General features: G+C 42.0%; 1 protein-coding gene across 4 annotated transcripts in view; it reads left to right on the forward strand.

The window, feature by feature from the left end:
* LOC128687835 (NFX1-type zinc finger-containing protein 1) overlaps positions 1–5,262 on the forward strand; it is a 772,006-nt gene extending 766,744 nt beyond the window's left edge. For all 4 annotated transcript variants that reach the window (XM_070079951.1, XM_070080150.1, XM_070079996.1 and 1 more), the window contains one exon: positions 189–5,262. In XM_070079951.1, the coding sequence (XP_069936052.1) occupies positions 189–454 (266 nt within the window). In that variant the 3' untranslated portion in view covers positions 455–5,262. The remainder of the gene's footprint in view (positions 1–188) is intronic.
* The last annotated feature ends 10,398 nt before the right edge of the window (positions 5,263–15,660 follow it).

The following is a 15,660-nucleotide window of genomic DNA, read 5'->3' on the forward strand; positions in this document are numbered from 1 at the left end:
GGGTCTTATTACACAGAAAACTGCCCTCTTTGTTTTATTTTATTTATTTTTTTTTTCAAAATACTTGGAGTGCTAGCAGTGAAAAACGTAGATCCATGTCAATAAAATATTCACTTTATATCTCTTGACTGTGGAAAGTTACAAGTTCAAAAGTGGTAAATATTTCATCATATTTTTCATATCCACAGATCCAGAAATTGCTGACTGCTTCGGGTCCCACGTCAGAAAATTACACGAGAAACTAAGTATCAGAACTTCAATGAAACATAACAGACATAATAAACAAATCCTCATCACTGAAGGAGAACTGGGACTTATCCAGTTTCAAGCCCAAGTCCTTAAAAAGGCAACCAGTATTCTGAAGTCTTTGTCTGAAAAGAGACTTGGTTCACAAGTTCTCGCACTCTTCATTTTGATGGTTCACATGAGGTGGCTAACCTTAAAATTCATTTAAAGTGCAAACTGGAGGTGGTTGTTGAACTTATTATGCAAAAAAGTTCTATTATTTCCCTTCAGATGGTTGATGAAGTAAGCTGTGAAATGCAGCGTCTTATGATTCTTCCTTCTTACTGGAATTTCCAAAAAAAATTTATCACAAATAGTAATGAAAGTGTCAGGGAAATCAAGGCAGAGTTGGAAAAATTAATGGATCCTACAGTAAAATTTGATACAGACCTGGAAACCAAAGTTTGTGCTCTTCTGAAAGCAAGTGAACAATATTATGGTGGTTTAGGAATCAGCAAAAGTGAGAAGCTTATGATTTTGAAAAGTATGGGGCTCAGGCAGGGGCACTGGTATAAATGCCAAAATGGGCATATCTACTGCATTACTGAGTGTGGAGGAGCCATGGAGGAAGGAACATGTCCTGACTGTGGTGCAAAGATTGGAGGGATATCTCACAGGCTGAGGAGTGACAACTCTCTGGCTAGAGAGATGGATGGTGCTCGACATGCAGCATGGTCTGAGGGTAACAATATTGCTAACTTCAACCTTGCTGATATATAATTATGTTAGCAACCCACTAAATGACAGCAGGGTGGAGAATGCAGAAACCTTTTTTATTCCATTGGACGGTCATACAGACAAACTAACTGACATTAGTACTAATCCCATAGAATAAAAAAAATGAAAACATACCCACTCACTCAGCACCTGGACCAGATTCATGGAATTCCTTATTTATAAAAAAATAAAAGTGCAAAGCACCACAAGCACTCAGCATTCTTTGGAGAAAGAGCCTAGATCTAGGTGAAATACCAGAGACCTTAAAGAGTATAGACATAGCTCTTTTGCATAAATGAAGTAGTAGAGTACTAGCTAAAAAAAAGTCTTCAAAAGAGTGATGAGATGTCAGATTACAAACTTCATGGAACAGCATTATCTCCATAATCCAAACCAGTACAATTTTAGAACTGGACGATCATGTCTGGAGTTTACCTGGAGAGGGTTTCGGGGGTCAACGTCCCCGTGGCTTGGTCTGAGACCAGGCCTCATGGTGGATTAGGGTCTGATCAACCAGGCTGTTACTGCTGGCCTCATGCAAGCTGATATATGAACCACAGCTCGGTTGGTCAGGTACTGACTTTAGGTGCCTGTAGAGTGCCTTCTTAAAGACAGCCAGGGGTCTATTGGTAATCCTCCTTATGTATGCTGAGAGACAGTTAAACAGTCTTGGGCCCCGGACACTTATTGCGTTGTCTTTCAATGTACTCGTGGCGCCATTGCTTTTCTTCAAAGGAATGTTGCATCTCTTTCTGAGTCTTTTGCTTTCATAGGGAGTGATTTTCATGTGCAGGTTTGGTACTAATCCCTCCAGGACCTTCCAAGTATATATTATCATGCATCTCTCTCGCCTGCATTCCAGGGAATACAGATCAAGGACCTTCAACCGTTCCCAGTAATTTAGGTGCCTTATCGTATTCATGTGTACCGTGAAAGTTCTTTGTACACTCTTCAGGTCTGCAATGTTGCCAGCCTTCAAGGGGGCTGTTAGTGTACAGTAGTATTCCAGCCTAGAGAGCACAAGCGATTTGAAGAGAATCATGGGCTTGGCATCCCTAGTTTTGAAGGTTCTCATTATCCATCCTATCATTTTTCTAGCAGATGAGGTAGATACATTGTTGTGATCTTTGAAGGCGAGATCCTCTGACATTATCACTCCCAGGTTCTTCACATTACTTTTCTGCTTTGTTGTATGGTTAGAATTTGTTGTATACCCTGATACATTTTTAATTTTCTCAGGTTTCCAATATCTGTGTAGTTGAAATTTCTCCTCGTTGAACTAACAAGTTTTGGAAGTCTGAACTCCTTTTACACCAGGTTTATATTCATAGTCATCAGTAACAGAAAATGCATTGTGCTTTATACAGTTAAATAATTTTTAACTCAACTGATACATAATTCTGAAGGGAATAATATTTTTTGGTTAAGAATTGCTTACCTGCTTTCTATGAATACATATCACTGCCTCTTATATTTAGCAGTGAACATATACACTATTAACCCGTAAATGGTCCAAGCAGATCTACGTTCACATGTGTAGTGCTACAAAAGTAGATCTACATTTTATTTTACATATTTTCAAATGTAACAAAAAAAAAAAAGATCAAAGTTTTTTTACACATTTTCAAATGTAAAAAAACAAAAAGAAGATCTACTTTTTTTACATACTTTCAAATGTTGAAAAAACGTATATATACGTTTGGACTGTTTATGGGTTAATATTTTTTCTATGTTAATGATTTTATAAAAAAAAAAATTGTAGTATTGTGTTGATAAAATGTTAATTATATAAGGCATCATTTTTATCTTAGTCGCTATTAATTAGTTCATGAATTTTTATGCATAATAGTAATTAGCAATATGGACATTAAGATTTTTATCATTCAATTTTAAATATATATATTTATATCAGCACCATATTCAATGGCTTACATGTGTAATGTGTAGTGCTACTTCACTAATTTATCTTGTCTATAAAAAGATAAAAGATAAAGAATTTATTTCTTTGCAAAGGTAACAATGTGTAATTACAGTTTTGATTTGCTAAGTACAAAAAAAGCCACTATCATGTTGGGGCATTTCAGGCAGATTAATCCTAATACTTTAAAACTGCTTTAGTCTAGACAAGATAAGAGTGGATACCTTTTTAATAAATCTTTATTTTATCTTAATACTATTGCGAGGTAGTCAAAGGTGGAGGTTTATAAGAATAATAATCTTGAAGTTGCACATTACAAATAACAATATTATAAATAATAGTTTGAACAGTATTATTTTATGGATTAGCATGTTTTAACCCTTTCAGGGTTTTGGACGTACTAGTATGGGTTACGCACCAGGGTTTTTGACGTACTAGTACGCCTAAATTCTAGCGCCCTCAAATCTAGTGAGAGAAAGCTGGTAGGCCTACATATGAAATAATGGGTCTATGTGGTCAGTGTGCACAGTATAAAAAAAATCCTGCAGCACACAGTGTGTAATGAGAAAAAAAAAACTTTGACCGTGTTTTTGGATTAAAACAGCGACTTTGCACTGTATTTTCATATGGTATTTATTGTTGTATTCTAGTTTTCCTGGTCTCATTTTATAGAATGGAAGACATATTACAGAAATTGAGATGATTTTGACTGGTTTTACAATGAAAAGTACCTTGAAATTGAGCTCGAACTAGCAGAAATGTTCGATTTTTACTAAAGTTTGAAAGTAAACAAATCATGCTAAGCGTCCAATACACGTAAACTGGTGAGTCTAATACTCTTTCACAAGTCCGCTGATATTATTTATACCATTTCTACACTAATGCAGTAGTCTGCATAATAGTAAATCTTCTATTTTTTGTGAGAATAAAAATTCAAAGTGGAAAGCAAAAGAATGTAAGAAGGGCGTGGGGACGTGACTAATGAACAGAGGAAATGTTATTTTAGTGCCAGGAATATCTTTCTTGTTTATTCTGGACCCTCTTTGGAAATTGGCATCTTTTGAAATTTGTGTGAAATTGGCAAAATTGCTAAATTCTGACCACTGTATTGGATAGTTGAAATTGGTAAATGGGTGGTTTCTAGTACTCATTCAATAGAAAAAAATGGAGTTCTAGTGAAATAGTTATGATTTTTTGTCGAGTAGTACACTGGAATTGGCTGAAAATAGGGCTCAAAGTGGGCAAAATCGCCGATGCGTAACCATTGTCGAGACCGCTAACTTCGCTAGAGCATAATTCTGTAAGTTTTCCATCAAATTTCATACTTTTGGTGTCATTATGATCGGGAAAAGATTCTCTATCTTTTCATAAGAAAAAATAATTTTTTTTTTCTTTTGAAATTTGGGTGACCCTGAGAACAAGTTTCGGAGAGGGCCTGCTGACCCTGAAAGGGTTAATAGACTAGAGGTCATATAATATTTGGGATAGTTGCTTCATACTGAATAGAAGTTGTGTTGTTTAGTATTAAGAGATGAGATGATTTTTAAGAATAACCTTAAACTTGTATGCAGTCAGGAGATCTTTTACAAGTGCAGGAAGTGAATTCCAGATCTTCGGGCCCTTTATGTGAGACTGACATGAGGGATGCCGAAGAGTGCTCTGTGCATTCTGTTGTAGCTATCAAGAAGCTTAAGTGGAGGATTTATGTTGGAGTTTAATGTTCTCTAAATATAGTGGGCACAATAATATGAGTGTAAGTCTTGTATATTTAGTAGGTTCAAGCTTTTGAAAAGTGGTGGGGGTGTGCTGTCTGGCACAGGAGTTGGTGATCATCTGCACAGCAGCATTTTGTTGAGTTATTAAAGGTTTAAGGTGGTTGGCAGTGGTCGATCCCCAGGCACAAATACCATAGGTGAGGTACCAGTTGAAGCATTAATGCCCATTCTGTAAGAGCTATTATCAAATATGGTATTGTACTGCTAACCCCAGTATGGATGAGGCTTGAACTCATGGCAAGTAAGTGGTAAAACTCCAGGCCAATGTGTAAGCCACTGCACTAGCTGGCTACAATAAGATTCATCCATCTAGCCCAACTTGTAGCACTTTGCTTAACAATAAATATTCAGTTTCTTTGGCTTCTTTAAGAGCTTACAAAGATGCCACTTCAGATATTTAAAATAGGTTCTTTATGATGTTTACATTATGTTAGTATGCCCAGAAGGTTTATATTATTCCTTTTTAAGTCTCTAGCATTATATAAATATCATGAGAGTAGTTAGTAGAAATATGAAACCCAGTCATTGTATTTACACCACATCAAATTATATATCCTGCAATCCAAATATTGTTTTAATGGGACCTAAATGAATTAAGAAAATATCCTGAGAATATGGATATTAAATGTTCTGGTAAATTCAGAGCTCCTAATTTATTTTTATTGAGATTGGTAAGTGCTCATTTTATTTATAAAATAATATAAAGAAGTTACAGTGTAGTGTATATGATTATACTGTATGTACAGTATGTATACAGTACAGTGGACCCCCGGTTTATCATCAGCTCCCAATGCGACCAATTATGTAAGTGTGTTTATGTAAGCACGTTTGTACATGTATGTTTGGGGGTCTGAAATGGACTAATCTAATTCACAATATTCCTTATGGGTTCCATGGTGGAATGATGAGTGCCTCCGAGCAGTGAAGGCGCATCGGTCAGTGTGGGCACGGTGGTGGCGTCAACCCTCTCAGACTCAGCAGTTGGCTTACCGAAGGGCAGACGCTCTTTGTCGGCGAACCCTCCTCCAGGCGAAAGGTGCATCCTGGACTTTATTCTGTTCTTCTCTTTCTTTTTGTACCTCTGCCAGCCAGGCATGGGGTTTCTTCCGCTCCATGTTGGGATCACGTTCTGTAAGTACTTTTCCCCTGCTGGGGGAAGGAGCGACTCCACTCTTACCCCAGGACAAGGCTGAGACATTTGTAAATTTCTTCGGTCCTATGTTTTCTCCTCCTCCTCCTCTACCCTGTAAGATGATCAAATGGGGCCCTTTGTCACCTGCTGTACCCGAGGTTTACTGCCAGGTGTTGGCATCTCCCTTTCGCTCCCATGAACTGCAGTGGGCACTTTCCCAACTTTCTTCCCACTCTTCTCCAGGGGAGGACAACTTACCCTATTCATTTATACTACATCTACCTCCCTCCTGTACAGAAGCTATGCTGGAGGTTTTCAATACCAGCTGGTATACAGGTGTCTTTCCTGATATGTGGAAACACTCTCTTCTGGTTCCGATTCTAAAGCTGGGCAAGGATTATACCCAACCGAGCTCTTACCGGCCCATTGCTCTACTGCCCTGCTCTGTGCTCCAGTTCCCCGAATTAAGCCTGAATGCCTTCCACATCCCCCCCTCCAGGCGCTGTATAATCCTCCGGGTTTAGCGCTTCCCCCTTGATTATAATAATAATAATACTGCCCTGCTTGGGTAAGGTGCTGGAACGACTGGTGGCTACTCATCTCTCTTGGTGGATTGAGGAACATGGCCTCCTGCCTGAAAACCAGATTGGCTTCCGAGAAGGTCGATCCACCCTCGACCCTTTGCTTCAATTTACACAGCTTGTGCATACTTCATTTGAATGTCGGGAGTTCCTTTTAGCTGCATTTTTGGACCTACACAGAGCATTTGACTCTGCATCACACACAGCAATTGTTTTCAAGTTGGCCCGCATGGGGCTGACAGGAGCTCCCCTCTGCTGGATGCCCAACTTTTTGCAAGGGAGGACCTTTTGTGTAGCAGTGGGTGGTGCTTTGTCCTCACCCTGTCCTGTATACCGGGGAGTGTCCCAGAGATCTGTTCTTAGCCCACTCCTTTTCTCTGTCTTATTGTTGGATCTCCCTTCCATCCAGGGAGTGCATACCCTGGTATATGCGGATGATGTGGCCCTTATGTGCAGTGCCCTGGCTTTACTGACAGCACAGGAAACACTTCAGGGTGCCCTGCAATGCATAACATCATGGGCCACCACCTGGGGTTTGGAGGTTAGTGACACTAAGTCCAAGCTCTTATGCTTTACTAGACGCAGAATCTCCACTCTTCCATCAGTCTCATTGACTCAGATGCCAATCCCTTTGGTCTCTTCTCATCATTGGTTGGGAGTCACCTTAGATGCACTGTTCTTGACATGGAAGAAACACTTAGCTGCCCTCCACCCCTTGTGTGCACATCGCATTACACTTATGCGCCAGATCTCTGGCACCAAGTGGGGGGCGGATCGAGACCTTCTCCATAAGTTCTATATAACTATGGTTCGCAGCAAGCTCACTTATGGGAGTGAGGTGTATGGCTCGGCTTCTTCCTCCTCTCTTCATCGCTTAGACATTCTCCAGAATTCAGCCATTTGTAATATGCTGGGGGCATTCCCTTCCACCCCTATTGCAGCCTTGGAGGCAGAGTCGGGGATAGTCCCTCTCTCGTCGGTGAGGACAGCGAGGAACTGTTTACCACTCCATCATATGGCCTCTCTGCCTTGTACTCACCTCTGTTGCCTTTCTTCACAGATGTGGGAGACAGCCTCTGTTCCCCCACATTTGGTTCAGCCTTCCTTTGTAGCTAGGCCCCAGCGTTCTCTGGCCTGCCTTACTCTTCCTGCACTTGTGGTGACTCCCTCCCCTCTCCACTCTCCGGCACCCCCCTGGCTGGACCTGACACGATACATCCACCTGGATTGGCATTACAGGAACAGGGAACCCCCCCTCAGTTAGTTGCATTTCTGTTTGAAGAGTTTCGCTCTGTTACATATGGTTCTTCATTCTCTGTCTACATGGATGGCTCGGCACAGTCCTCCCCCTCTTTACTTCATCTGCGGCCTTCTTCACTAATCTCTCCCTATGTCAAACATGGCAGTTGGACCCTGCTCATTCTGTTCTGGCAAGGAAGCTCTTTGCCATTCACCAGGCTCTGGCTTTTGTCCTAGATCACATTCCCCCACAACCACTGGTCCTCTTCTCTGATTCCCAATCTTCCCTGGCACTTTTGTGCTCTCCCCGTCCATGATCACTGCATGTCCTCGTTCGTCAGACACAATCTCTCCTCCTGCGCTTCTTGCAGAGCCCTGGTTGGAGCATCTCCCTTCAGTGGGTTCCCGCCCATGTTGGAATCTGGGGAAATGAAGTGGCAGATCGGGCAGCCCCCCTCGTGCACACACTTCCTACTGTTACCCCTCTTGCTGCCCTGGGCCATAGTGATTTCACAAGGGCTGTCTGGAAGGGAATCCGTCATCAGTGGCAAGAGGGCCTTGCACACTCCCTCTCTTCTTTGGTGTTGGGCTCTGTCCGAACTTTTAATGGCCCCTGCCCTTGGGCTCGCCATCCCAACCACTCGGTGGATGTTGTACTGACTCGCCTTCGAGTCGAGCACTCGCGACTGGCGGCTCATCTATATCGCCTTTGGATGACGGACTCTCCATACTGACAGTGGTGTCCCTCACAGCCTGAGACGGTGGAACACTTCCTACTGTGGTGCCCACGTTATCACTCTGCACCGACTACTCTCCGTGTGGCCTTGTGCACACTTGGGGTGCACACTTTCACTCTACCTGTCCTCCTCAACGGGGAGGGGTTTCCCCCTCTGGACCATCAGGAGATATTGGCTTGTACCTGCTCCTTCCTGCTGGCTTCAGGACATATCAGAGACATATGATATTAGTCAAGATATTCTTCCACTTTGGTCGATATTCCCTCTCCTAGCACTGGACGGCCAGGCTCGATATGGCGTATGCTGTCAGTGGCCGTGAAACCCCAACAGAAGAAGAAGAAGAAGAAGAAGTGCAAAACAGCACATTTCAAAGAATTCCAGTGACTATATGTGTATATAATAGAACAATAGTAATAAACAACTTTTTTTATTGTTGATTTGTGTAAAGATGGTTTGTAACAATATAATGATAATGTTTGTGCAGTTATTGTGTTGCATACAATGAGTGGATATTGCAGGTGAAATTGCTGCCATAGAAAATTTACAGAGAACCTTCACGGCACATATAGCAGAGATAAAACACCTCAGTTACTGGGAGCACTTGAAGTTCCTGAACCTGTACTCCCTGGAATGCAGGCAGGAGAGATACATGATTATATACACCTGGAAAATACTAGAGGGACTAGTACCAAACCTGCACATGAAAATCACTCTCTACGAAAGGAAAAGACTTGGCAGACGATGCAACATCCCCCCAATAAAAAGCGGGGGTGTCACTAGCACGTTAAGAGACAACACAATAAATGTCAGGGGCCCAAGACTGTTCAACTGCCTACTAGCATACATAAGGGGGATTACCAATAGACCCCTGGCTGTCTTCAAGCAGGCACTGACAAGCACCTAAAGTCAGTACCTGGCCAGCTGGGATGTGGCTTGTACATTGGATTGTGTGCAGCCAGCAGTAACAGCCTAGTTGATCAGGCCCTGGTCCACCATGAGGCCTAGTCACAGACCAGGCCGCAGGGGCATTGACCTTCGGAATTCTCTCCAGGTAATATACATTATGCACTATTGGTCTCAGGCCACAAAAGTTACTTGAAAAAATAAAATATTCAAAACTAAAAGAAAAAAGCTGAATAGAAGAATATGTAGTATTACCGAGTGAGTGGCAGTCACGGACGTTGATGTTGCTGTTCACTTTCTGTCATCTTCACGCCTCTTTGTCTCGGTAAGTATTGATCGCATTTTTTTTTCTTAAAACACAAAGTTATTCTTAAAATTTTGGTAGGAAAAAATATTTTTTTATTGAATATTTTTCGACATGGAGAGTGAGTTAACCTTAATATCTTTATTTATCACATGTACATGGTATACAGTCCTAGTTGACATCAATGACATTGTGGAAAATTAAATTTACCTGGATGTAACTCATAAGATACATAGCAGTAAATGGTAACAAAGATAATTATTCTTTATCAGGGTTAGAGACAAGTAGGAATTTTTGGACACCTAGGTCGCAAAAAAATGTCCTTCGATACCTATGATAATCTATCTCTCCACAAGTCACTCTGGACCTATATTAATTTCAAATGAAATGTACATCACCAGGAATTCTGGTAAAAACATTAATATAAATATGTGGACTGTATATTAAATTTAAAATGTAAATACATATACATTGAAGGAGAATTTATAATACTAAAACTCACCAATCAGTCTGGAGGTTATGGTGTGTCATGCAAACCCCTGCCTAAATATGAAGAAAATACTGGCCAGAATTCCAACATAGACAACTTAGCTGGGGTTCCAAGGCTGTCCTGTTCATCTGCTTAATGCTCATGTTATGGAGGACTGCAAATCCAACGATTTCTGCTCCTATTTGAGAGGTTTTCATATAACTCCTAGAGCGACGAAATTTTATGCACATTTCACTAACATGCCTGTATCATATTCAAAATAATGGCGTCTCCCTCATGCTCGTCAGTGCAGGCACTGTCGATTCTCTTCTTTAAAATACACTTTAGAGCAATAATAATGTATTAATCAGGTATATTTACATTATAAAAATATACAGCATAATTTTGGGAAATTATTTTCCACAGATGTACTACTATATAGAAAGCCACTTGTTATGCTGAGCATTTCAGGCAAATTAGGTCCTTGTCTCAGGATCTCTATCAACGAGCACGCAGAATTTACCTCCAACGTCGTCTTCGTTCTACTACTCTCTCTTTACCTTCCCTTCTTGCTGATGGACCCTCCTTTAATCCTGATTCTCTCATTGACTTCTTGACAACAACTGATTTACTCCACAAACTCTGATGATACTTTTCGCACTCCCCTCAGCCCTTTCTAGTTCAGTCTCTTGCTGCCCTTTACCCTTTCACCATCCACTGCCCCGCTGTTATCCGTAACCTATTACTCATCCATCTCCCTTTTGCCACCTGATGCCCTCGCTTCCTTCCTGCCCTGCAGCGCTGTATAGTCCTTGTGGCTTAGCGCTTCTTTTTTGATTATAATAATAATTGTCTCAGGATGTGACCCACACCAGTCAACTAACTCCTAGATACCCATTTTACTGATTGGTGGACATGGACAAATGGTGTAAAGAAACACGCCTAATGTTTCTACCCACTTTGGGAATCGAACACAGACCCTCGCCATGTGAAGCAAGAGCTTTAGCCACCAGGCAACGGGGATGTAAACTAGAAAGAAAGGTGCCTCCTATACAGAAGGCACTGGACAGGCACCTAAAATCAGTACCTGACCAACGGGCTGTGGTTCGTAAGTCAGTTTGCCTGCAGCTGGCAGTAACAGGCTGGATGATCAGACCCTGATCCACCATGAGGCCTGGTCTCAGACCAAGCCACGGGGGCACTGACCCCTGAAGCCCTCTCCAGGTAAACTCCAGGTACACAGGCCTGTCCATATCCCTTTGTAGTTCTGCCTGGTCTGGTCGTTGATTGAATGAATTCTTCTCATCAACTTCAGGTCATCTGCAAACAGGGACACTTCAGAGTCTATTCCTTCTGTCATGTCATTCACAAATGCCAGAAACAGCACTGGTCCTAGGACTGACCCCTATGGGACCCCGCTGGTCACAGGCGCCCACTCTGACACCTCGCCACATACCATGAGTGGCTAAAAAATGCCGATATATTTGTAATAAGTTGGGAGGTACTGGTCAGAGAAATAGTAAACATAGAACTAAAGCTAAAAGAATCTTACAGGAGTCAAGAAATTCGGGAAGAGCCAAAAGTCATAATTGACCTTTATAGGTTTAGTGCTTTCTTTGATTATAAGAATAATAATAAAAGCCATATATTAAACTGAAAGAAACCAAAAATATTTCTTTTCTTACTCCAAATCAAAGTAAAAAACAACATCTAGTGTTGGGCCCCTACTTAGATGAGATGGGTCCTACACAGATGACAGCAAGGAATTGAGTGAGGTACTCAAGTTCCAATATGATTCAGTTTTTAGCAAGCTGCTCCCCTCATGGAAGGTTCCTTGATGTTGGTGAGGGGCTCTTGATTTAGGGAATTGAATCTGTGCTCCAGTTCCCCGAATTAAGCTTGAATGCCTTCCACATCCCCCCCCTGGGCGCTGTATAATCCTACGGGTTTAGCGCTTCCCCCTTGATTATAATATAATAATAATTTAGCAAGCTGCTAACCAGACTGAGAGTCGAAAACCTAAATAAAAAATTTTTATTAGAGGGACACAGAATTTGGTAGACACACACCTATCTGATATTATCCTGACGTCAAATTACTTCGAAAAGTCGATAAATGACATACCCATGCAATCTGCCCAAGGTCCAGACTCGTGGAACTCAGTGTTCATCAAGAACAGCAAGAAGTCCTTGTCACATGGTTTTAAAGTCTTTTGGAGAGCAAGCATGGGCACGCGTCGCCCCACAGCTGCTAAAAACAACAGACATAGCCCCACTCCACAAAGGGGGCAGTAAAGCAATAGCAAAGAACTACAGACCAGCACTAACATCCCATATCATAAAAATATTTGGAAGAGTTCTAAGAAGTAAGATCGCCACCCATTTAGATACACATCAGTTACACAACCCAGGGCAGCATGGGTTTAGGGCAGGTTACTCCTGCCTGTGTCAACTACTGTACCACTATGACAAGTTCCTGGATGCTCTAGAAGATAAACAAAATGCAGATGAATTATACACAGACTTTGCCAAAGCCTTTGAAAATGCGTGATATAGGAATAAGAGGAAACGTTAGTAGATAGATCTATAATTTCCCAACAAATTAGAACACAAAGAGTAGTAGTAAACAAAGTAAAGTCTGAGGCAGTTACAGTGAAAAGCTGTTCCACAAGGCACAGTACTCACTCCCATCCTGTTCCTCATCCTCAAATCTGACATAGACAGGGATGTAAGCCACAGTTAGTTTAATATGTTTATTATTCACCCCATACCCATCCTGTGCGTGGTAGTCAAAAGATTACAGAGGTACATAATGGGTCCAAGGACTGGGCCCCCAAAGTTTTGATAGATAAACTAGGTACAAAGATAATGAACTCACAAGTTACAAAGGTAAAGAATCCTGTAAGTAAATTTACTTATTTACGTTTAAACATGGCTACAATCATGAACAAATTATAGAGTAATGAGCAGTTCACACGTCCATACACGGTCACAACTGTAATGAGTTACTTGTGCAAATACTGAATGTTGAGTCACACACACACACACTACACACACACACACACTACACACACACACACACACACACACACACACACACACACACACACACACACACACACACACACACACACACACACACACACACACACAACGTCAGTGAACAACCCTACAAGTGATAACCAATGTGTTAGAAAAAATAAATAAAGTTAAGGCGAGAGAAAGCCTGAAATTATACAACAAAATTTCAAAGTGCCAGTTAGTTGAGGCCTAGTGGGCACCTGTTGCCACATTGTTACATATATACAAAGTACAAAGCGAGTGACTAAAGAGAAAAGACCAAATATAATTAAGAGAGGGTGGTAACGACAAAATGTGATGTATCACACAGCGTGAACAAGCTAGCCAGAAAGGGGATATATATATGTATACATAAATATATATAAGCAGAGGTGGTGGCAGCAGTAGGCCTGAGGGAGTAGGCCGCCATAACAGGTTGGGTGTCATCACAAATAAGTAGGGTACTTACCAAAAGTGGAGTGAAAATTATAAAAGTAGCAGTATACAAGTGATAAGTGTGGTAAATGAGGACTCAAAAGGGCAAGAGATAAGTATAGCCGAAGAAGTCAGAGGCGGAAGGGCGAGGTGTACGAGTCATCATACAACGAGCATCGTACAGCGAGCATCGTACATCAGGCATCTGGATGGACGTCCCCTCTGAGTAACGTACAAATCTCACTTGTCTGTGGTGGCGGGAAGTCTGAGGGTAGAACCGGCCCGGCGGACACTGGTAGCTGGCTATCTTTAACCCTGCTCCAGGGCGATTATCATACACAAAACACCTAGCAGTAGTAGGAAGATAAAATTTGTAGGAGCAAGGACTAATGGGACTACAGCCCTGACAACAGTTTCGAGAGATAATGTTTTAGGACACAAAGACAGTACAATCTGAGAAGCAAGTATTGGGTACACATGTAGTAAAAAGGTAGTGAAAGAGTGACTTGTTAACACACGCTAGTATTATAATTATTAGAACTACTCTCAGTGTTAATGGTATCTCATTAGTATTACGGGTACACAGAAGTGAGTTGTAGTTCTGGGACATATAAACAACTGACGTGCCCACACACACACACGAACGCGCGCACACACATACACACTGCGGGCCGGGAGCTGGGTCTCGACCCCTGAAACCACATCTAGGCGAGTACACACAGCTGATCCTTGGAATCTGACCGCCCCACCCACAGACCCCCCACAGACCCTCACTCCCTACTTTTTCTTCCCTCGCTCCCTCCCTCCCCCTACTCGATCACTCACTCACTCACTCACTCTCTCTCTCTCTCTCTCTCTCTCTCTCTCTCTCTCTCCCTCTCTCTCTCTCTCTCTCTCTCTCTCTCTCTCTCTCTCTCTCTCTCTCTCCCTCTCTCTCTCTCTCTCTCCCTCTTTTTTTTTTTTTTTTTTTTTTTATTTTTTACACAGGGTTTGACAAGGTTAAGGATCCCTAGCTTTATTGACAGCTATTTACAGGTTAAGGATTCCTAACTTTATTGGCAAGCTAAGAGCTGTTACCTACATCAGCTCATTTGAAAGCATTTTTGTTATGAGACATACAAGTAGGGAACAGGATGAAGTTGGAGCCATCTGTGGGCCAGCATTTTCATTTGATCAACTGACGTTATCTCGTTGACATCATTATGCTGTACGAATGTGTTCCATACTCGAGTCATCCTGGGTATGTATGATCTCAGATGGAGTGATGTTCTGGAGAAGGGTACAGCCAGAGTGAAGTTGCTGCTTTCTGCCCGTCTTGTGGCATAAAAGCTTGTTTCACGCTGTCCTCGAAGTGGATCCAAGTGTGGTATTTTGACAATATTGGCCTTGTACATAACAGTAAGGCCACCCACATCCCTCCTATGTTGAAGGCTCTGCTGAAATGACAGATCTATCCAGGATGGGTCCAGGCGAGAGATGAGACGTCTTGCTCTGTTCTCTACTCTGTCAAGCAGTCGCAGATGAGAGGGGGGGCAGGCAAACCAAGAAAGTGGAGCATACTCAAGGTGTGAGCGTACTTGTGCCTCGTACAGGATCTTGCAACCCCTACTGTCAAGCAGATGCGAGATACGGCGAAGTGCTGTAAGCTTCCTGGCTGCCTTGTTTGCAAGATTTACAACATGGTTCTTCATGGTTAGTTTGGAGTCAAATTTCACCCCAAGGATATCAACTTCTTCTCCAGGTGCCAACATCGTCCCATTCATCCTTACTACTGCGCCAGCATTACCATCATGGTGCCTAGAGACGAACATCATTTGCGTTTTTTCAGGTGCAAATGTTACTTGCCATCTATTTCCCCAAGCTGATATAGCTCTCAGCTGGTGATTGATGTAGCTTAGAGCAGCTGGCATTTCTTCTCTTGGATAAGTGAATGTCAGTGTACAGTCGTCTGCATATGCATGTGATTCTGGGATGAGATGAAGAAGGTCGTTGAAGTAGACATTCCATAACAGTGGACCCAGCACACTTCCTTGTGGAACGCTTGCCCCAATAGGATGCCTTGCTGATTCCGTTCCATTGAGGACTACACTTAGAGATCTACCATGA

Source organism: Cherax quadricarinatus, chromosome 1, assembly GCF_038502225.1.
Source record: "Cherax quadricarinatus isolate ZL_2023a chromosome 1, ASM3850222v1, whole genome shotgun sequence".
Lineage (NCBI taxonomy): Eukaryota > Metazoa > Arthropoda > Malacostraca > Decapoda > Parastacidae > Cherax > Cherax quadricarinatus.